Source organism: Podarcis tiliguerta, assembly GCF_965153285.1.
Source record: "Podarcis tiliguerta genome assembly, chromosome: 5".
Classification (NCBI taxonomy): Eukaryota; Metazoa; Chordata; class Lepidosauria; order Squamata; family Lacertidae; genus Podarcis; species Podarcis tiliguerta.
In genome coordinates this window covers 49,586,352-49,611,141 of record NC_139538.1, presented here as the reverse complement: position 1 = coordinate 49,611,141, position 24,790 = coordinate 49,586,352, and the positions used below count along the sequence as shown (strand labels likewise).

General features: G+C 38.7%; 1 protein-coding gene across 2 annotated transcripts in view; it reads right to left on the bottom strand.

Moving 5' to 3' along the window:
* ATRNL1 (attractin like 1) overlaps positions 1–24,790 on the bottom strand; it is a 475,922-nt gene that overhangs the window by 398,340 nt on the left and 52,792 nt on the right. For both annotated transcript variants that reach the window (XM_083441068.1, XM_083441069.1), the window contains exons 2-8: positions 24,669–24,752; positions 22,338–22,451; positions 21,435–21,563; positions 18,740–18,948; positions 9,816–9,990; positions 9,052–9,139; positions 2,987–3,242 (exon numbers count right to left, since the gene is read on the bottom strand). In XM_083441068.1, the coding sequence (XP_083297194.1) occupies positions 2,987–3,242; positions 9,052–9,139; positions 9,816–9,990; positions 18,740–18,948; positions 21,435–21,563; positions 22,338–22,451; positions 24,669–24,752 (1,055 nt within the window). The remainder of the gene's footprint in view (positions 1–2,986; positions 3,243–9,051; positions 9,140–9,815; positions 9,991–18,739; positions 18,949–21,434; positions 21,564–22,337; positions 22,452–24,668; positions 24,753–24,790) is intronic.

Genomic DNA, 24,790 nt, shown 5'->3' with positions numbered 1-24,790 from the left:
TAATGGTAAAATAGATTCAGGACAGAGAAACTAAAGCTCTTCTTCACAAAATGAATAACTAAATATTGTAATTCACTGCTGCAATGGCTGCATCCACACAATCAAATCCTAGCTGAATAAGCCAGGATATGCAAAAGTTGCATATACCTGTAGAAAATATTTGCTGCCACTTTATTTTTAACCTTTTACGTGAGCAGAAAAACAGGCCACCCACGGCTTACCACGGCTTCCTCTTATATGTGTACCAGAAACTACAGTTTGTGGCTTCCACACAAGTCAGGATTTTGAAATCAATTTCTGAACTCTGGATTGTTTGGAAATCATTAACCATAGTACCCAGGTCACATAAAATGGGAAGCTATAGTTAACTGCACATTTCTAGTTTATCATACCACTTCACAGAAGCAAAGCAGCAGCTAAGGGGTTGCATGCACATGCACTGTAATATCTGCTTCTGAGGACCTACTTGCTGGTGAAAGCTATTAGCTAGCTGGCGGGCACAAGGGAGAGAGGGCTTTTTTGGCAGTTGGGATCTGACAACCTCCTGCAAGCTTTTAACTGGACATTAAAAGCCTACTATTTACTGATGCCTTCCCATCATGTTAATCGAACTGCTGTTATTGCATTATTCTATTTTGTTATTTTATGGGATGGGCTGTGTTGTTTTAATACTTATTGCTGGCAGTTTTTATTGAGTTACCATATTATGGTTGAGGTTTTAACTTTTTTGTTTTATATATTGTTATAAATTTGTTTTTCAAGCACCTTATAAGTTATCCTTAAAAGGTAGGGTACACATTCATTAAATAAATAAAACACTGTATTTTTCGCTCCATAAGACGCACCTGACCATAAGACACACCTAGTTTTTAGAGGAGGAAAGCAAGAAAAAAAATATTCTGCGCAGAGCATGTAAGCGGCTCTCGCTTTTCTTCCTTTAAACCCTTCCATCCCTCCTCCTGCTTCGATGAGAAGCCAGCAGAGCAAGCTGCGTAGCTCTCGCTGAAGCCAGCAGAGCAAGAGCGATAGCTGTGCAGCGCCTCTTCTTCTGCTGGCTTCCTAGCAAAGCGCAATGAGGGATGAAAGGGAGCCCTTACAAGGGAGCACTGAGCAGAGCCTGGCAGCAGCTCTTGCTGGCTTTTCTGGGAGGTGGGGGAAGGGACAGAGAGCAGCCCACCAGTCCCTTCTCCCTCCTCGGGAAAAAGCCAGCAAGAGCAGCAGAGCCTCCCGCCTGCATTCACATCTGGGTTGCATACAGGCTCTGCTCAACCCTCCCTTTAAAGAGCCATGCAGAGCACTCTTGCTGACTTTTCCCCAGGAGGGAGAAGAGCAGCCTGTCAGTCCCTTCTCCCTCCTCGGGGAAAAGCCAGCAAGAGCCGCACACACGCTCTGCGCAGCTCTTTAAATTGAGCGGTGAGCAGAGCCTCCCGCCTACATTCGCTCCATAAGACGCACACACATTTCCCCTTACTTTTTAAGAGGGAAAAAGTGCGTCTTATGGAGCGAAAAATGCGGTAAATGTCCTGGTTTATTAAGCCAGAATTTGATTGTGTGATCTGGGCCACTATGTCATGATGGACCCATCATGGACCCAAGTTTAGGCAGCTTTAAAGTAGGATTGGGCAAATTAATTGATTGCTAAATTGAGCCAATATTACTTTGAAACATCACATAAATCAAATTACAATTGAAAATTTGATACTTCACAGTACAGTAATCTTGTATACTTAATGGACTAGAAAGTTTGTGATTGCCTGTTTCTGAGCCCAATTCCTTCTCCCTACCCATAGTCAAATGCCTGAGATGCTACAATGTTTATGAATGTTAGAAATACTAAATAGTTACTTTTAAATATTACTACAGTCCTGACTTAGTTTAATGAACCACTTATGGCTCACTAGCATAAAGAATGCAACCAGCAATTAAAGATCTTTAAGAGCATAGTGTTTTTTTAAAAAAAAAAGATTAATATATCTGAACGTTAACAAGTATACTTCTTCACATCCTAGTTACTGTTTAGTGAATGTGACATCATTAATTAATTGCTATTTTTTCATGTTGCAACTACAAAACAATGCCCTTTAACACATTCAAAGTAGGAGAAAAAATGTGCAAAAGGATACTTTCAGCTGTTGAACATTACTTTTCTTTATACGGTACTCAATAGTGAAAAGGGTGGTGCAGGAGTGCATCCTGCTGGACTTTAGTAAAACTGCAGTTAAAAATTACAGATAAATTTGTATTTCTTTAAAGTAGTGCAGATAATAACCCCAAAGTCTAATATGCAAGAGCATTAAAATCAAACATGGTAAATACTGAACTAAATTGTTTTCAGAAGACAAGTGAGGCAGGAACCAAGTCTTACCCTCTTATCAAACCTGATGTTTTCTGCAATGGATCTGGAAACTTCAATAACAGCACCTGACCCTTTAGTCAGCTGCCAAAATCCAATTTTAAGGTCTTTTAATGTTTAAGAGCAGGAGAAGTAAATGTCAGATGTGCTGGGCACATGACTCAGAGAGAAGGTGTAAATTTGGGGTTATTAATGGTTGCTTTAATGGAATGAACTTTTAAGATAGGTGAGCTAATATTAGAAACTAGATCCCATTGGCCAGATACAATGGAGGGTAGTGTTCAAGCGGGGCTATTTCCTTCTAATGCTCCTTCTTTGGACATTTCCCAAGAAATGTAACTTTTTCCAGCTTTCACTATCTTTCCCCATTTCTTGGTGATCCACAAAACCTCTGTATGAGAATCTTCCTCACTTCAAATAAAAAATTACATCCTCTTCACAGTTTTTTTTAAAAAAGATTTGTATCTCTATGAGCACATCAGATAAAACATACTTCTGATAAAGGGTCAGCTCATGCATATCTCAATAAGGATTCATGTAATTTTAAAATCTATCTCTCTTTGTTGTCCCCTATTTGCATCAGAAAGTCTTGGATCTATTAATATGAACACATTGAAAAGGAAAAAAACTTACTGATATAGTACTCTTGCACGCTGCTCGTGTAACCATATATGACAGAGTAACCAAAAATCACGACCATGACAACATCCCTGCTATCCAGCTCCACTATGTGTGCAGAATGACCCTCGACTGCATATTGCTGGCCATGAACAAGTACTGCTGGAATTCTGGTACTCCACGTCTGACTGGGTATGTTGAAAATCCATAATTCATCAGTGACATTACCAGTATTTGTTTCAATTTTGCCTCCATACATGTAAATGTCATCCTGTTTGGAAGGTGGGGGGGGGAGAGAGAAAACAAAATGAAATTAATACAAATGTCAAAAAGTACAAAGCAAAAACCAGCAAAACACTAAAATTGTGATAATGTTATGCTATGGAAATGACACTGGCTTCTAAATTACACTTGATTTATAATACATGTAATAATTTAATTTATAATACATGTAAATCAGCTCTTACACGCAATGGACATAGTCCAGTGTTTACCCTTCAGAACCCCTGGGTATCTACTGGTTTCTAGTTTCATTATTCATTTTATTATTATTCCAAGTTTAGAATAAACTGCACTCATCTTATCCCTCCCTATTCTCTCTCAGTACATCAACAGATACACAGTGAGAAAACAGCCCCCCTAAAATAACATGATGCCTCAGAATAAAGCTTCAGCTGCAAACCCCACCATGAGGTAGGCCTTCATCTCTATCCACATTGGCATTCCTCTGTTACCTTCTTGCCCTTTGAACTATTGTCTTTTCCCATACATTTTGTTGTTTGTTGGGAACAGTTCACAATACCCATGCCACAATCTATTCCCTATTCCCATATGCTCCCGTCCTTTATGAAATATTGTTCCTAAACAATTCCCTCAAAATATATCTAAGTTAAAATGCTTCAAAGCTGAGATTAATCTTGTGGTTAAGTAATCTCCCAGTTAATAGCAACTGAATGTTGGAATGAGTTTTGCTTGCAGCAGTAGGTGAATCTGAGAAGCAGATTGTCCCCAACCAGTGTTGCCTGCATCAGCTGCTAGGGGAACTTGATTACATATCTCCTCATTAAGAGCAAAACATGTAGAATTCATTTATACTGCATTCCAATATAACACACATTTAAGTTGCAATCGTATAGCCATTTACTTGGGAATATGTCACACTGAACTCACTTCTTCCAAATTAGAAGTATTTACTATCTAATGGTATAATAATGTAATAATGTACACTTATGATATAACAGTTTAGGTAGAAAAGCAGTCTTCAAAACAAAGGAATATAGCTCTGCTACAATCCTATGCCTGCTTACCTGGGAGTACACTCCACTGAACTCAGTGAAACTATTTCTGAGTAGACGTTTGAAAAAATATATAAAGGAATGTGAGGACACCTTGCTCTTTTAACTTAACTTCATAGAACTGTAGAGTTGGAAGGGACCCCAAGTGCCACCTAATCAAAACCCAACTTGCCCTACATCTTTGACAATACTGTTTGTTTATTTAGACCATTCTATACTGCTTAAAGGTGAGGCTCCAATACTTTGGCCACCTCATGAGAAGAGAAGACTCCCTGGAAAAGACCCTGATGCTGGAAAGATTGAGGGCACAAGGAGAAGGGAACGACAGAGGACGAGATGGTTGGACAGTGTTCTCGAAGCTACCAGCATGAGTTTGACAAAACTGTGGGAGGCAGTGGAAGACAGAAGTGCCTAGCGTGCTCTTGTCCATGGGGTCATGAAGAGTCGGACATAACTAAACGACTAAACAACAACATACAGTGGTACCTCGGGTTACAGACGCTTCAGGTTACAGACGCTTCAGGTTACAGACTCCGCTAACGCAGAAATGGTACCTCGGGTTAAGAACTTTGTTTCAGGATGAGAGCAGAAATCGTGCTCCAGTGGCGTGGCGGCAGCTGGAGGCCCCATTAGCTAAAGTGGTGCTTCAGGTTAAGAACAGTTTCAGGTTAAGAACGGACCTCCGGAACGAATTAAGTACTTAACCCGAGGTATCACTGTACTGCTTAAAACATGAAAGTATCTCTAGGGGGTGTACAGAAAACTAAAACAATAATAAGTAACTTAAACAACAAATTATTAAAAATGTACACTGTTACATATATGAGATATGAGCCATATATGTGGGTATATGGCTGTATATAAATTCAATAAAAATTTAAAAAAGAATATTACATTGATACAAATTGCTAACAAATATAGACCAAGATCAAGTCCTACTTATTCTGACACAGCTCCCCCTCTCAGCCTCCCAGTTCACCCAGAGCCCAAACAAACTCATAATTCCCCCACAATATCTCACAACCAGGTTCCTAGAAGCTCCTGACAGCATCCCAGACTCTCACTGTAGGCTTGTTTATATGAGCAGGCAGCAAGGTGGATGGAGTTTCCTTAGGCTGCTGCAAACTATGTCTCATTCGACAGTTAGCTATGCTACACACCTCAGTTCTAGACTACAGCAAGTTTGGTTTGGCAAGTTTCCTGGAGGGTCCTAAGGATGGCAGATAGGACATCCCTCCACTCACAGATCTTCATCTGGCCTCTGCATATCACTCCTCCTCCAGCTGCTTACTAAGGAAAGATGAGTGAGTGTTACATTATTATCTGATTGTAGGGGGTGGGGGTGGGAGAAGTTGCTCAATATACTGAGAAGCCTTTCTACATGGCAAGCTAATGACTATGCTTGAAACAAAATGTATACAGCTGTACTGTCTCTGAAAGACTTGATTCATTCTCCTATCTTCATTGCTCTTTGATTCTTGTCAATCAGCAGGTGGGCAGGAGAGACTGAGCAGTGGGTGAGATGGGAAAGGACCTGGAGAAAGGCCAGTGTGCTTGGATGAGGAGGCCCTGTGGGCTGTATCTAACCTGTAACTGGAGATTTCCCACCCCACCTCTTCCCTAGAAGTTTGCAGCTGGTGTGTAAATGCAAAACTATCAAAGTTTGCCTAGAAAAGCACTGTGCAGAGGAGATCCAATCTTGTATGGTGCTTGTGGCAGTGAAGCTTTGCCACAAACAGTTCGTGCAGGGAACATACACTCAAGCAGGAAGAGAAAGTAGAAAGGAAAAAGATTGAGAGGATGGATAAGAAAGCCAGAGAGTAAGTTTGTGTTAATGGTTAATACAGATTGTGTTAATGGTGATTGGGGAGGGGATGAACATGGGGGAAGGGGATTTTCACACAGTCCATTGGAGGGGAGAGTTACTGTGCATGTACGTGAGCTACTTATCAGTCCAAAACCATTTTTATTTGTAAGTCTCCAGAAAAAATGCAGTGCCTTTTAAATGCTTGAAGTTGGCCTAATTTTGTTCAGTGTTTAATCAAAAATGTCCCAAACTTTCCATAGCACAGACATAGGTATCTAATTAAATTGAAAGTTAACCAAGCCCAATCAGATGAATTGGTACAAAGTTGAGAAGCGGGACTCTCCTGATTTTCATTGTGTAATACAAATGGTCACTTTTGAATTTGCTTGAGTCACTGTCTTATAAAATTCAATTCCATTTAATGTAACTGAATTACATTTTTTTTTAATTGGAGGTGACATTGGCTAAATCCAAGTCTTCACTTCCTCACAGTTCTCATCCTTACGACCTCTAGAAAAAGGCTTGGAAACACTCCATGTTTCTGAGTGCTACAAGAACCCATTGTGCAAACTCAAAAAAGACAAGCCAATTTCGAGATGAACTTGCCCATTATTGATGGGCAGTGATGAATTAACCACATCATCTTGGGCCATTGCAGCAATTGTTATTAACTTTTAATTACTGCTATTCATATATCCAAATCTCAGCATGGCTTAATTGTTCCTTTAATTACCAAGAGAGGTCATAAGTGATTATCAATTGCTCTTTTACATTTCCTCCCAAAGCTGCAAACTGTAGAATGGTACTGTACTACAGAACAACAATGTCACATTTATGAGCTACGGATCTGAAAGAGCGAGGAAGAGACCTGCATGAAGTGACTCAGCCTAGGCTCTTCCTGTCAGTGTCTGAAATTAAACTTTTCTATCTCCAGACAGTCATTCATGTCTACCAACCCTGAATGTATTTCCAGGGCCAGATCCATCAAAAATCTGTCTCTTCCTAATAGATGGATAGAAATGATAATTTAACCAGCTATGTTTCCCTTGTCGAAATGCTGGATTACAGTAAAAAGGCATGCCTTGAAGAATTTGCCTTTCACTGCAAATCAAAGATGTAGGCGATTTCAGTGATGAAGACTGTACAAACCTATGAGCTTCCTGACTTACTGCCTACAGTATTTCATCATTCCTTGCCTGACCACTTCCTTCCTATAATCCATGTATACAGCCTCTACTGGCCACAGGCCCATATTCTGCTTTGCCACTCTCTTCTTTTAATTCATGGTGCCTGCACCACCTGCTGTTTTCTCAGCTACCCTGTTTCTCAGCCTTCCTATTACTCTTGTCACATTGTTTAGCAATTCTGACTCTAAGCAGGCCTGAGTCTACTCCTGCCTCTCACTGAAGCCAAGCCCATTCAACTTCTTCTGTCCTGTAAAGTTTTCCATGACCATCCTGGCACCGTTTCATTAACCACTTCTTTTCTCACCTACGTTTCCATCAGGAGCCTGGCTTTTAAGTATGCTGCCTGCTTTGAGTGAAGGGCAGTACTCAGAGCAGAACATATCCACTTCAGTTATAGACACAATAATCAGGTACAGATTTAAATAGTGTCCTTAAATAGACACAACTGCCACATGAATATCATGTCTGGATTACAAGCACTTCAGAATACACACACACACACACACACAGAGAGAGAGAGAGAGAGAGAGAGAGAGAGAGAGAGAGAGAGAGAGAGATAAGTGACTGGCCTAAAACTCCAAAAATGATATTAAACCAGGAGCCATCCAATAAATATTCCTACCTCTGCATCTCTTGGTTTCCTTAAACAAAATGAAAGACAGGGAGTGGGGGTGGGGATGGGAAGATGAGTTTCGCAGAATGTCAGCGACTCTCAGAATCATTGTGTGGAAACTGCACAGAGACACCAAATTAATACAGGGAGACAAACTTATCAATTAGATAATTTTCTCTTCCTTCCACTGTGCTCAGCAGACCTTGTACTGATGAATAGCAAAGGAATGAAATTAATACCCTGAGTCTCAAAGCACCATACAGGCAAGTTTTATTGAAATAAATGTTGTTTTTGCTGTGACAGTAGTTTTAGGATCACAGTCTAAAACGTTTTTAAACGAACTGTCACTTAAGATGATCAGTTATTCCTGCATAACATTACAACCTAAACTACAGCAATCAAATTAAATATCTGCAGGATGGAACAATAATTTGAAAAGTGCTTTATAAATAATCATCTAATTTATCCTTCCACAGCCTTGTGATCATTCTTCCTATTTTCTGGAAGCTTTTGTTTGATATTCAAAAACAGGATCAAGTTCAGATCTGTACCTACCAAATAGATGCCCACTTTACAACCTTAACTACTACACAGCCAAGAAGAAAGCAGAAATGTTAGAAACTAGCTCTTCGGCTCAACCAGTGTAAATCACAAATGCAAAACATACAACTTTGAAGTCATAGTCCAAGTGGAGCTTCAAAACCAAATTGTTCTGTATTTCCATGCATGGCTAGTCACTGTTGGGAATGATCCCCTTACCCCAACTGATGTGCTGGAAACAGTACAATTGCAGCTATCTGAAATACAGTTTTATGTTCTCAATTAAAGGTCAGCAGACTGGGTTTGGGCTCAGCTCACAAGTTGAAGGCAGGCAGCAACAGTTTGGGACATAAAAGCTTAATTCATAACCTAAGGTTCGTTTTCGTCTGGTTTTTACAATATGGTGATTTACTGCAAAATAGGATAAAATAATTCTTTACTCAGAATTCTGAAGTGTGTAGGAAACTACCAAAATGAATAGGACATTCAAAGAATGAACTGACAAGACCACATAGACCAAAAAAGATTAATTGTCCGTAAAGAATGGAGTTTAAAGCATGGTTATGAAATAACTTCAATACAGGTGTTCAAAAGCTCAGAAATTTATAAAGTTAAATATTACCCTAGATGAGCCAAACCTGATATAAAGCAATAGTGTGTCCATATCTCTGAAGAGGTCCTTTCAATACCGGTACTACATTCCAGATGCTGCTTTCCAAATTATAACTAAAAAGGGTAAAAATAAATATAAATAAATAAATGTGTCAACCAAGGGAATTCTAAGTATATAAATTTTGGAAACAAAATTATTATTTTCAGTTTAGTCATCATAACTATATAATTTGGGAATTAATTGTTATAGTTGGGCTATTATTGGGGTTATAGTTGAAAACTAATTTTAAAATATTAAAAATACAGATGTATTCTAAGCATAAGATGGTATTTTGAATTCTATGAGCCACTTGATCGGCTATATTTCACTTCATTTAACTCTAAGAATATTACTAAGGTGAAATAATGAACTATAATTCAAGAGGACAATAACCAGAGGCTGGGGTTAATGGAACTTAATTCCCTTTGTATAAAACAGATAATACAAGTAGCAAAAATGTTCTCACAGCAGTTTTCTTTTCAACAGACAATGTCTTCATCTCGATTCCTAGTCTATTTGAAAGTTATCAGTGTGAAAACCATAATATGTATGCTAGAACATACTCCCTCATTTTCCTGAGCAGCAAAATGTCCAGGAGTAATGCTACAAAGTTTAGAATCCTTCGGACAAGACAACCCTAAAGTTTAGGATGATTTACGCTGGTGTGGGTGGTGTATAGGGTAAATGCTATTTATTAAGTAACAATAAATTCACACAAAACAGTAATGAAAGGCCAAGGAAATTACTTACTTTAATATCATTTGGAATGTGCTGTAGTTAAATGCATATCCACCAATCACCCACATAAACTTTCCATGTAGAACTGCTTTATGCGAAGCCCGGCTTACAGATGGACTAAATGGCTTCACATTAGGTAGAATCCAGTATGACTCCGTTGAAGGAACATTCAAAGAACAATCAGGACCTGTGTATTTAAAAAAATAATAATAATGGGGAGAAATAGTTACACCTGAGCTGTACAGCCTCCTAGGCAAAAGTGTTAAAATTATGTGAAGGTTAGATGGAAAAACTATGCTGACAAAACCAATGTCCATTGTAGAAACTACTCTAGATTCACTGAAGAACCATCCATACAAAAGTAAAATATTGAAAAATAGTTTTAGTAGTTGGGTAGAGAGGGAAGAGAGATAAATAATGTAAAGAGATAAAGATAAGTGGACAGTCATTGCAGAAAGCCGTATGATTTTTAAACAAAGGTTTACATAGGACCAGACTTTTAGGAATATAGTAGTGTGAAGTTTATATGCTTTCTTTAAAAAAAGGTTAGGTATGATGACAAGCAAAAATGAAACAGTCCCATTTATTTAGGGGGGGGGGGTTTCCCCCAGCAAAATACTTCTTTTTCAATGTCTTTGGGCATATTAGTCTTTGTTCTAAAAGAAAATCTGAACAAACTTTAAAAGATTTGGCTATAAACTAAAATTCATTAGCTTGCTGAGAATTGAACAGAAACTTCGGTATAACTTGTGGGGACACATTTGAAATTACTTCAAATACACTTGCTACTCATTTAGGTTAATAATAATAGATAATAATAATAATATTTATAGATGAAATCTGACATCACACTATTAAAACGGTTCTGCCACCCAAACACTATCCTAAGACCATTACAAGTTAATGGATCTGCCTTTGACATAGATATGAAATCAATTCAGTTCATAATCTTAGATCATACCTATATTTCTACTTTAATAAAGGATAGTGAATAGATCAAATCTTCATCTCATCAGAACCCTAAACACAATCTAAGTTCTTCAATCAGATTTAAGACTACTATTAGTTATAGCTGTCACATTTCAGCAACAACAAGCATTTTATTTATTTAAAGAAGTTATTGAGCTATACACACAACCAACAGTTACATGAATCAACATGTAAGCAATTATTCTTAACAGACCAATTACATTCTTTTGTTTACAAATTATATCCTGGTTTTTAAAATTGCAAGTTGTCCCCTTACTTTTTTAAAATATGTTTAAAACCAAATGTGTATTAGTTTTAACTTATGGAAGGGGTATTTTTGGAAAAACAGTGACACCAAGTGGTAAAATATATACAAAGCACTGAAACATACCAATTTTAAATAAACACGTTTTTACTTTTTTGTGTAACAAATTTTTAATAAGCAAGTCATAAAAATATTCAAGACACACATAATGCCAGTATCTGATACTTTGACATGGCATACAACATTTAGAGTAATTGTGAAAAATATTGAACTTTACCATTTATCTGAAAAAAATAAAATCATGTTTTGTTTGGGGAAAATTCACTGAAATATATGTGAATTAAAATATATCAAGTAGAGTAAAAGGTTGTGTACACAACAGGGTGTTGATATGTTTATGGGTTACATAGATCCAGTTTTTCCATGTGTGTTTTTGTTCACTTTTATTCACACATGAGCTCTTTCAATTAAAATCTATCTCAGTATTTCCCATCCACAGATCCAAGCAGGCAGTGCTTAATGAGATGCATTTACACTGTGTGATGTAGTCCCATCTCTCAATTACTATTTCCATGACCTCTGGAAGTTCAGGAAACCTGAAGTCTGTTGTGGGTATGCAAACAGGATTTTGTTTACCTATGCATGCAAACATTTTTCTTTCTTTTTTTAAGGCCCATGGAATAGCACAATTATGAACAATCACCACAGTTAAATTTTCAATTATGTTTCATAGTAGACAAAAGGGCCGATTTAAAAATAAAAACAAAAACTGAAATACATGAAATTTACACACAGAGAGAAACATACACACACCATGCCTGACCACACCAGGTAGAGAGCCAGCAGCTCATTGAGAAATGCCTTGCTGAGGACAAAGAATGGTGAGGGAGGTAGAGGAACAACAGATCTCCTGACTCTTCCCCCGCCCAACGTAAAAAGTCATTGTGTTGGTTGGAGAAAAACCGCAAGTGGGATTATAGAAAGTGTTTTTTATTTTTCTTGCCCCTTTTCCTTTCCTGCCTACTATTAGCTGTGAGGACTAATCCTATTTTTATTTTAATGCAGCCATTTTCGACAAGAGCAGGTCTGCACAGCTGTTTTAAGCTGTTTTAAGCTGTTTTAAGAATGTGAAATTGTTTTTAAAAATTTAAAAACAATGGTGAAAAATTGCCTCCAGCAACAACCAGTGGCACTGGACACACTATGTTCTTTCATTTGAGCGGAAGAAAACAGAATAGCTAGGCTGTGCTCAGGCACTGAGCAAGCAGAACTGGGAGTTGTGGTAACAGCACCCACCAAAACATTGCCATATATGTAACAAAACAAAACAAAACACAGTGTGATTTAATGCATCCACACTCCACCAATCAAGAAAAACAAATTTAAAGGGGGGAAAGTGTAGGCTACTAGAGGGCCTTCTAGGTGGTGGTGCCTGCCCTGTGGAACGCCCTCCCATCAGATGTCAAGGAAACAGGCAGCTCTGTTTAGGGACGTTTTTAATGTTTGATGTATAAATAATAAATTATTATAATATTATTATTATTATTATTACTTGAATGGAGATGACACAAAAAAGGAAAGCCCATGAACCCATGGGGTGCAATGAATCCACTTTAAACTGCTCCTGTGTGTGCATCCCAAGACTTAAATGGAAATAGATATTGTAACTGGTTAGAATGAGAGGCATTTTCTGTAAAAGAGTTGTTCATGGTGCACTAGGAATCTATTCACCACCAGTGCTGCAATATCTCTAATCCCTGTAGTGTCTGCAGCCTCACATAGTGGACAGCATAAAGGCGAAATGAGCAGAGTTAAGTTGTGCAGACTGCCCAGATGCAAACTGTGCATCTGGTTGGCTCCATCATGTTTTTTACTAACACCAATGCATAGTTTGGCCCCAGATAATCAACTAACTCTTTAGCAATTGTTGTCCATTTCTAAAAATCATTTATGTGTTGTAGTTTTAAGAACAATATATTTGGTACTGCCAGAAAACCCACTGGCTGTACAAGAGTAACAGTATTATTAAATAACATATGTGCCAGGCATTTATGAACAGCTTGGCTTTTCATTTCCTGGAGCCTGTACATCTGTGTGATGCAGCTGATTGCACCTTTACCTGCAATAGTTTTAATCTACATGTGCTTGCTGCTCTCTCTTGAGTTTTAGGGCATGCCCTCTACGTACCGGAGGGTGATTAAGCAGCAGGTATTTCTTGGTGGCTGGCATCATTAGGATAAAACACCAGAGATTTCTGCTGTGTGTCATGTGTTAGAAGGATAAACTCCTTAAAGGCTCTACCTTGCTGCTGATTGTTCTCATGCTGGAAAACACCTAGCTGGGATCAAAACAATCATACAGCTAGTTCTGTGTGCCCAAGAAAGTGCCTGGGTGCACCTAAATAATTTGCTTGGATCCTTGGTTTCTCTACATGTGTAGCTGGTGGTCCAAACTACAGAAATGAGCAGGCTTTTGTATTAAGTGAATTGTTACATTAGTTGGACACCTCATGGGAAATGCCTAGAAGCCATTCAAAAACCTACATCAACAAAAATGCCTAAAAGAGGCTACTAAAATTTATTTCAGGATTATTTTACCTGATGTTTTCCTAGGACATGTATAACTTCTGTTCTTGATGAAGCAATTTTGAGTGCTGCAAGCATAACTCTTGTTCAAATACAGGACAACAAATATAGTTTAGAGAGAACAATAGGGCAAATAAGAACTAAAGGATGAAAGGGAAAAGAGAAAAGATGATTTCCTTCCATTCTCCCACTAAATGTCACTTACCTTCAGAATGTGAGCACTTTGAACTGAATATGTCACCATGCCCACTTATAGCTGAAGGTGAAACAAACAACAGATCTGCTTTCTTTGAAATTCACCTACAGGTAAAGACTGACAAGTGGGAGCTGTAGGCAATCTGACTTTTACAAGCTGGCTTTTTGTTACTTCACACTTTCCTGTAGATGCTAGAAATGTGGTGTCTTATGAAGTTTTCCAGAAACGGATTTAGCCATTTGACCCCTAGTTCTACACTTCTTTGGGAGGAAAGTCTATGTGTTTGAGAAATCTTTCATTTGATATCTCAGCCTTGCCTCTGCAGAAACAGAAAGCTATCCACATAAAATCTAAGCTCACTACTTTTATATATACTTTTGTAGCATATTTCAACAAACGGTGTATCATTAAACTGCTATAGCTTTTACAGTTTTTTCTTCCATAGCAGGGAAAAAACCAGAGGAGTCGGTACTGATGTAGTGTGTTACAGCAGTGGTTCCCAATTATCTAAGTAATATAAACCCCCCGTTTTTCAAACGCTACGCCATGGACCCTCCAATTTTGAAAATTTTAATATCTCTTATGATAGATTTAGTTATGTGAATGGTGCCACGGACCTCCTGGGTGCATTATGTGGACTCCTCAGGTCCCCAGGTCCCCGGTTGGGAACCACTATGTTATCAAGCGTCAGACTAGGACATGTCATGCCAGGGTTTAAATCCCGACACAGCCCCACAAATCCCCACACAGCCATGAAACTCACTGTGTGACATTTGGCCAGTCACCATCTCTTAGTCTAACATACTACTTAACAGGGTTGTTGTGAGGCTAAAATGAGGATGAGAACCATGTATACCATCTTGGCTCCTTGAAATAAAGGTGGGTAGTGAGGAGAAGGATGTCAACGTCGTGATACTGGCAAAAATATATTTGAGATTTATACTACAGAATTGCTTTACACCAGAGATATCTATATAAGCAATGCATACATCTTGTAATAGATTTTCAAACACAAACTGAAACCATAGTAGTATTTTGCTAATACAAAGTTTGTAAATTAACTTCATTATACCAAATAAGAAAATATCAAAACCAGGAATAAATAATACTTTATTTTTATTGTAAACCTTGTCAACTACCAAAATAGCCACTGATCTATTTAGTTCCAATGGCAAAATTATGAGAGCATGTTCACTACATGCTCTAATCCAGTCATGTCAACGGGGGGGGGGGGGTGATGCTCTTGAGAATAACACTGCAGTAGGGCAAAACAGCCATAATGAACCTGACCCATATGCTAAACTGAACCTATCATCTTTGACAATTTTTACTGTCTTGACTTTGTGGGGGGGGGGGGTTTCTGCTGTTCTGGTGTTGTTTAATAATTTTATTTTATTGATTCCATTGTTTTGTTTTGTTTTCTGTAAACTGCTGTGATAAATTATATCCTGCTTGTCCTCCTGATGTGTCATCTAAAATAAATAATTCCTAGAGACTTCAGCCTGACTCCTAAGTTACTCTTTCTATTCACATAGTAGGAAGTGTTTTCTGCCAACTTCCTTCTCCTTTGGGGACATAAGAAACTGCCTTATACCAAACTAAAACACTGGTTCAACTACAGCATCAACTTTACTAACTCTTCCCATACAAGTCATAGCTCCTGCCTCCCCCTCCCTCTCTACTTTCTAAAATTACTTTTTGAATCTGAGCACAGAGTACTACATTTAAAACAACCAGTGTCTGAAGTTAAAAATTAGTTACCCCGGTTTCATACTTAACTTCAGAGACCATTAGAGCTAAGAATGCATATAGCTATATAGGTGTGTGTCTGTGTTAAAAGTAATTTTCACGTTCCAGTACTTTGGACAGCTCCTTATCTTCACAGGCCAACTAAAGAATGGTGAGATGAATGTAAAAGGAGATCCCCTCAGCTGTGTCACGATTTCATGCCAGGGATGGGAAATATTTTTCCTTCCAAGAACCAGAAAGAATGGCTCCATGGGCCACTTCAAAGCAGCATACTGTCAGCGCAAATTAGTTGATAAATACAGATAGCAAACCTGGCTTTTGCTATTTGTACGTGAGATTTGAATTCAAACTACACCTGCAAATGGACATTTTTCCTCTGCTGAATAGCAAAACTGTTTGCAAAGGAAAAGTGTCCAATTGCAGAAGCAGTCAGAATCCCAACTATGCCTGAAAACAGACTGATTTAATGGAGGTAGTTAGTGCTGTGAGCAAGCCCTGCTTACCAAGGAAAAACCAGAAGAGTACTTTAAGGACCCCTGTGTTTACCAGCCCTAAAACTGCAATTATGTATGATATCAGCTGTAAGGCAGGTAGTTGTGCTTTGGTGAAAATGGCCTACTTTGGTCTGTGAGGCCAGAGGTTTCTGACCACTATTTTATTTTATGATAACACAGGGCCTGAAAAAGCAGAATTCTTAATACATGCAGATTTCTAGTCAATCACAACATCATTTCCTATACAATCACAATCCAATAAAATTTAAATATTCCAATGAAACATTAGCACTTGACCCTACAGCAGTTTTTGAACCTAGAGCCTAGGGAATAGCAGATGGAGTCTGTACACCCATCACAAAATTCAGTACAAAAGAAGGGAACTACAGATGACACACCTAATAGCTTGTAGTCTTTGTAAATTGCCTAGCTCCAAAGTTGACATTATGGTTACTATGGGTGTAGTGGTGCTCTTAAGGACATTCCTGCTCAGACTTCCCATAGGCATCCAGTGGACCACAGGAAGAAAAGGATTCTAGACTAGAATGGCCTAGACCAGCAAGCTTTTATAATGTCGCTCTGGTATCTGCAAAGCCTCTGAGCTCCACTTCCCACCCCCACCATCCACTACTCCCTTTGTCTTGAGGATGGTTACTTTTTTTCCCCTTGGAAAATATATAGATCAGAAGGGAGGAGTTGGAAGAATACCACTCTTGCCCACATCCTTTTTCAGCTCTGTGTGCTTTTCAAGGTTTAGATCAGCAGTTCAGATCTGAAATGTACATAAAAATTGACATGGGAGAAGCTGGAAGGAAGAGGGAGAAATCTGAGAGAGGGAGGGAGTATAGATAGTATTGTCCCATTGCATACTCCCAGAATACCAAATGTACCCAAGGGTCAAAAAAAGAAAAGAAAAGGAGAAAAGATTGACAATATGTGGTATTAATTATGGTCAATCTACTATATGAAGTGAATATAATTTTATGGTCTGAGTTGCTCCTATGGAATTCAGAGACAGTAGTAGGGAAAGCACTACAAATACTTGAGTGCAAGTATTTGGATTTCTTATCCGCAAGCTTTTTGCTGTTTTTTTGAGTACAGATAGGGGAGGACATGCAGAGGATGGCTGAAAAGCAAAAAGCTACATTTCTTTCTATTCTTTCTGTATATCCCATCTTTAGTATTGCTATTCTAATGCATGTTAGATATAGTAAGCTAGGGATTACTAACTACCTATACAAAAACCTTGAATGGACAATATTACAGTGAATACTGAGCTACCATATCAGAAATATTTTTTGCTTTTAAACGAACTTTTTAGAAGGTGCCTGAATACTAATTTTATTTTCTTTCATAATTCTGTTTCCTATACTAGATGCTCATTCCAAAGTATCCACCAGATGTCACAATTGCTCAGAAAAACACAGTATAGTACTAAATATTCTCTTTATACCCTGTACTAAAAGGTTTATTACCAAGCCCAGATAGCAGTTCAGCACCTTCACAGCTTCACCTGATACAGCTGACAAGGAGACTAATAACACCCATTTCCAAATGCCCCAATAACCTCACCCAGCAACTTCATCTTGATGTTAAAGAACCTGAAGGATAAGATGGAACTCTGCAGGAACTCAAAAACTCAAGTCTACTGGCTGAAGCAGAAATCCCCCAACACTGCTTTTTGAAACCATCCCTACAGGTAACAAGCGCAACCACTGTATCACCATGGCTTCCAACCCAGACCTGCAAGGCAGGCCTAACAAGGTATCATGCTTGATAACATCCAAAGTTATACATCAAGGTTTCCAAACGCCAACCTAAACCCAGAATGAATTCAGTCTAGATAATCTATTTCATCCAAGCACACCTAGCTAGATAGCTGCCACTCTCTTGAGCACCGCACACAGAAGGAAATATTTGTGATTGTAACAACTAACATTCAATCTTCGAGATCAAGTGAAAGTGTCTTAAGAGATGGTTTCCCAACCACTACCTTCATATCATTTCAACATCAAAATATTAGCTCCTAACATTGGAGTTAAGTAGGTTCAGCTGTCAAATGCAGCTACTGCTCCACAGCCTGGGAGCTTCTGCTTACCATGACATTTCCTGACTGTTCATAGTTACACATAAACTCAGGCTTCAAACAGTATCAAAGAGTCCAAGAGATAATGGCTAAGGCATTATCCCTGTAAATAAAATATGGCTGAAGGACACCTGTCAATTAAGTGATACTCTATGGTAGGGAATTTGCATAAACATGCTCAATGAGTAAATGACCCTAATTATGTGGGAAGAGAGTGCATGTTAAAAGCCACTGGTGTGTTTATTAGTTGGAAGAAAAAACAGAAAACTGGTGTACTTAATATATTCCAAAGGTGCCATTAAAATAGTTGCATATAAAATAGGTGGTGTCCCAGGTTAAAGTAAGTTGGATTGCTCAAGCAACAAGCCGTAGGAAATCTATTTAAATGTTTAACCTGATCCATCTTGAGGCTAAGGGACAAGTCCTTAATCCAGAGGCTCTTGCTTTATTTGAATGACAGAGGATGAATAAGATGTCATTCTGAGTTCTCGCCTAAGTGCAGGTAGCAATAATTTGAAAAAGAAATAAATAACAGACGCTCTGGACATTTCAAGTAGGGCAGCAGCTTTCAGGAAAGATTTTTCCAACTCACCTTGCCAGCTGTCATTGCACACACAGAGTTTCTCTCCAGTCAAATCACAGTAGCCATGATCCGGACTTCCACAATTAGCTTTACAGTAAGGAATATCACAGGATTCTCCCTTCCAGTATTTGTCACATTCGCAATACACCTGGCTTGGAATGGAGCTACTAGTTGTACACTTTCCATGCCCTGAGCAATTATTAGGACATGAATTTATTCTGTAATAAAGAAGATCAGAAGAAAGGAAGGAAATGGAGAAATGACACGCTGATTTTCAGGCCTTTATTTATACTTTAATATAATTGGGGAGGAAATCATTTCATGAAAGCGATAAGAAAATGGTTTCTAGCTGTAACCTTCAAACTTCTTACATCAGTGTTATCTCACGGAAGTCAAATGGAGCTATCTGATGAGCCATTCAAACGGCAAAATCAGAATTAGAAACAAATTATACTATGATAAGCAAAATATCAAGAGGTCATTCAAGAGGTTATGTTTTTATATTTCCAGTCTAGTATCTTATTATACTGCTATAAAGTTAGACCTAGAGGGGCAAATCTGAATAAGCAAGTGTCAAGCCAAGAAAATAGTGGACGCAAAATACACTTTTCTTTCAGCTGAAAACGAACATGACATGGGTTTCAGCTTCACTGCATGTGAAACAATTATTTGCAGTATTTTTCTTTTGATGGTTTCCATGCAGGAAATTTATAATATTCAATGAGTTCTTAATGTCATAACATTTTAATGCTAGCCTTACACTGTCCCTCAAAATATTATGATTATATTTATTGATCAAAGAATGAAAGGAATAAAATAATGTATGTGTTATGTGCAAAGAGCCAGAGTATTAATATCTTACTAATATGAGTAATCTTACTCCTCAGTTTGGTAAAAAGAACAAATCTATTCCAACACCAGGGCTGCATATAGACTTCAGGGACACTATCAAGCCTGAGCCTATATTAATAGACCTCAAAGGCCAATCCCAGCACAATGTACCCTGTAAAGACCAGAGCTTGCTCCTCAGTCCCTCCAACCTGTCTCTAGGATGCAGGAATTTAGCTAGGTTTTACTTCTGTTTGTCTTTAATTATCTATCTGCTTCTTATTTATTTTATTTACTGAATTGGTACACTGCCCTTCATGTATAGATCTCAGGGTAGTTCACAAGATAAAAAATACATGAACAAAACAATAACTCTGCTCCCTTCATCCCCTCAGCAACGCATTTAGAAGGGTATAGGATATTAATCAGCCAAAGGCATGGTTAAAGATAAATGTTTTTGCCTGGTGCCTAAAGGCGCCTGATGAACTTCCCTGGCCAGAGCATTCCACAAACGGGAGGCCGCTGCAGAAAGGGTCTGTCCTCGTGTTGCTACCCTCCAGACCTCTCATGGAGGAGCCATATATACAAGGGCCTCAGATGATGATTGCAGGGTCCAGGTAGGTTCATATGGAGAGAGGCGGTCCTTAAGGTATTCTGATCCTGAGCCGTTTAAGGCTTTATAATTTAAAACCAGCACTTTGGCTGCCAATTATTTTCTGGGCCAAATTCAATGCAGTAGGTATATCCTCCAACTGTCTTACCCTGGTGAGCAACCTGGCATCAAATTTTGCATCAGCTGAAATTTCCAAACCATCTTCAGATGCAGCCCTACGTTGCTTCTGACCCTTCAGAACTTTGTTTGCCTTCTCTGAAATCCAATTTCTGGCTGTTTGGGATCATGCTTTTGTCTCTGGACCACTTGGGATGACAGCCAACTCCCCTGGGTCCTAAAACTCCACTTATTAGAGCCTGGCCTCACTGATGTATTTTTACCAGGTGGTAACACTTGCTGACTGCAAGCACTAAATATTTTTACCACAGATGGATAAAATTATCCTAAGAACCTGACAGGATGGTGCAGATAACTGGTTTACCAAGAATTTACCCACACACTATACTATAGTATAGTAGAATTTACCCCAGGCATAGGCAAACTCAGCCCTCCAGCTGTTTTGGGACTACAACTCGCATCATCCCTAGCTAACAAGACTAGTGGTCAGGGATGATGGGAATTGTAGTCTCAAAACATCTGGAGGGCCGAGTTTGCCTATGCCTGATTTAACCCCTTGGTAAATAGCATCATCTAAGGTCAGTGTAATAGTTCTAACCTGTGTTCCTATGAGATGCTTAGGGAGACTGGCATGGATAGGATGATACACCTGGCAATGTATTTCCCTTGCAGACAGATGTAAAGAGGTCACTCACATTAACTTCCTAGCACTGGGTGTAGCATACCTTCACAACCCTAGGCCAAGGGACCCACTCCAAGAGCCATTCCAGCCAAGCTGTCTTATCTACTCAAGGTCTACAAACATTACTAATATACAATGTCTTGACCTGATTTGTTCATATCATATTAAAATCCTTTTGTTCTACCTGATTTAATTTGTTCCACAATAAATTATCACACAGCCTCATAAATCAACAACTCAGTCATGGAAGAACACAATATTTATACTAATTGTTGTTCCTGAAAGAACCTTTCTGATTGCATTTCTTCTCATGAGCATCTTTGTATGAATTTGTATGAATTCTAACCCATTCTTTGCCAAACTCCCAATTTCCATAAGACGTCTTTAAATATCGTAAGCCCCAAAACTTATCTACTAAGAGAAATATATCTCTGCTGATTAATAAACAACAAAATGATACTTACGAGTAAAAAATATTAAATCCTGTTAGATTATAAGCAGCATCACTAAAAAAGTGTAGCAATGCATATCCTGATGTAGTAACAACTTCAGGTACAGTTTCATTTCCACGTACTTCAGGAACTATAAGACCACTGCAAAAGATTAAACATGAAAAGGTTAACGTAACAAGTAACATCGCAAATAAAAAAATAAGAATTTGAATAATTCAGTGGGTGCTCAGTACAATTTGGAAACATTCCAGAATTTCATTCCATTGCCCTGATTGAAGCAGAGTGTAAAAAATACAGAAATCCATGCATTCTTAATGGGACTGTGTCTTTTTTCTTAATTAAAAGAGCCTGTCTCAGATTTCTATGCACTGCAATTTAAATACTATATTAGGAAAATTCATATGAAAATAGCTATTGGTGTGAAAAGATTGCATGATAAATTAAAGTATGTGGAAAGCAATATTTATTCTTTCCTACATTAAGTGTGAAATGCTTGGAACCAAGTTCATGTTGAAAGAATAGAAAAACAGTGAAGGAACTTTTAGTTTCAATCTGTTTGTTTCAAAATGTACTGAGCTGACTTGAAACCAATAAAAATAACCATGTTCATAATTATATTTAGGGTTGGAAGAACTGTGCAGGATGGGATGAATAGACAACTCAAATGTGGTAAACTTTTAAGAACATGGGTTCATTCAAGGACTGATTAAAAACTGAACATGCCAAACCGTGGTGGAGAACCACTAGCCCCTGGGCTAATTGGGCCCAGTGGTGTTCCTCGTTTGGCCTGCAAGGCCATTTTGGCCAAGCCACACCCACCTGTCCTACAGCAAATTTAAACTGTAATGCTAAATTTCCATTCACAAAAAGATTTTCATAAAATTGTAATACAAGCTATTAATCTAAAGTACTTACCTAAATACTGCTATTAAAGGTGCATATATTGAATCTCCATCGTAAACATACATATGGTCCCAACTACATTCTGTGGCAAAATGATTAAATCTTAGTCTTAAAACTGAATTAGGACTAGAAGAGAAGAAAAAAACAGCAAGAACGTTAGCAATAGCCTGTTCAGAAATAGCGTAGCTTATAATACAATGTAAATAAATATAAGGATGCAATAAAGTAGTATGAAAAAGGCAAGTATAATTTTCAAATGCAACTGTAAGCCTTCTTACTTATAATTGTGCGTGAAAGCAACAGTTTTGTATGTACAGTGTTACTGTTATTATTATTTTTTATTAAATTTGTATACTGTCCGTCATCCGTAAATCTTAGGATGACTCAGAACATAAAAATAAAAGATACATAAAACAAATCAATAAACCTCAAATTATATTTACATACTGATTAACAGTAAACACCTATCTTACTTGTAAGTATGTAGGAAAATGTTGTTAGTTCACTATCTTAAGTAAATCAGAGTTTATCAACCTGAGAACAAGCTATGCAGCTGTATGTCGTCCTCCCACAGGGGCACCATTGGGGGGGGGCCATGGGACCAGCCCCCATATTATCAAGGAGGAGCCCACCCACCGCCCAATTCCATGGCACTACTCAAAAGAATGTGCCAGGGCAAAGCATCTTTGCACTGGCGCATCCCTTTGACAAGCCAGGGTGCCTCCCAGGAAAGTGCTCTGTCAATCTCCGCCAGGGACATACCAGCGTGAAATGTCTTCGCGCTGGCGTGTCCCTTTCAGGATTTCCAGGGCGCCTACCAGGAAAGTGTCTTTGTACTAGCACGTCCCTTTCATGACTGCCTGGGAGAAGGGGCTTGGTGATCTTGACGGGCCTCAAGGAGGAGGAGGAGGGCTTGCTGAGGTGGCCTTGACCTTGCGGCAGCGAACCAAAAAAAAGGTGGCTGGTGATGGAGGGGGTGGGGAACTGTTCGGCCAAGCTGGCCTGGCCAGGTTGGGGGCAGCATGTATGTGACATCATGCATGTGCAACAGCCCAGCCCCATGTTGGGGGCAACTCAGCACGTCCGTCTTCCCATTTCTCTTTTTGTCAACTTTCTGCACCTAGCTTCAGAAAAGTTATTTTAGTTTTTTAAACCACAGTTTTCCATGAACTGGTTAGCTGTGGTTCAAAGACCCCCTCCAAATGTGGATATGAATCCATAGCTGAGGGAGAAACCTAAAACCATAGCTTCCCCGTTATGGGAAACTATTATTTAAGAAACTAATAATAAAATTGTATTCATGACGATTCAAATGTCAGTCTCACAGATATCAGTGGGGCTTACTCTCAGGTAACCAGGTTCAAATTTCAAGCAGAGAATGTATGGGGAGAGAAGAGGAAGTGTAGGGGTAAAAGGCTTGTTCCCATAAAACCATGGCATACTAAACCAGGTCTAGGATTGCTGGAACAAGCTAGAGAAATGCATGTGCAAAACAGAAATCAAAAGTATTAGAAATGAGTAATCAGTTATTGCAATTTTCATCTTTAAGTATATTAATTTCAGTGCATGGTATATTTCAAGTGCAACACATCCATTAACTGTGGTTCAGAAGCAGCTAAATCAATAAAAGCCATTTGCAGATTAAGGATATGCATGGAGCTGGCACCAGTACCTGGCATCCTTGGCCTGGCACACTGGTACTGACACCTGTTTTGCTCTGTCAACCACCTGTTCTCTAGCTGCAGGATTGCATGCTGGCAGCAGCCTGGTCTAGGAAACTGTCCACTGTGTTGAAATTGCCCACAACACCCAACACAGCATCTATTTCAGAAACTGTGGGGAACTGAAATAAATTTAACATGACAGGTGACTACCCAGCCTCTGCTGCAAGGTAAGCCTGAGGCGGGCATGGCATCCATACTTCAAGCTGGACCCAGACATGCAACAAACATTAGTGTTAAGTCCTCCTGGTCCATGATGCATTTCTGATTCAACGTTCAATGCAAAGCTTCCCTATTCCCGTTTCCAAAATTAAGCTGTGTCCTGATTTAGAAATTCACCAGGAGATAGTGAAACCTTAGAGCAAACATTAGTAACTGTTTATCAAGGGGAAATGTTACACAGAACAATACTCTTTGCATAACACTATGCTCTGAAGTTAAAAGCCTAGTTTATTACAGTGTTGGAGAACCAGTCCTCCAGATGTTGTTCAATTACAAATCCCATCATCCTTTACAACTGGCCAGGCAGGCTGGTACTTATGGGAGTCCAACAACATTTGGAGGGCCACCAAATCCCCAGCCTTGGTTTGCAAGAAGACATTAATGCAAAATATATACTTACTATCCTTCAATTAACCATGTACATTTAGTTTTGTATTTATAATTAATTGGTCCATCTGTTAAATATCCAGAAGGTTCAGTTAACCTACAAAAGAATAAACCAGGAATAATTAGCCTCATAAG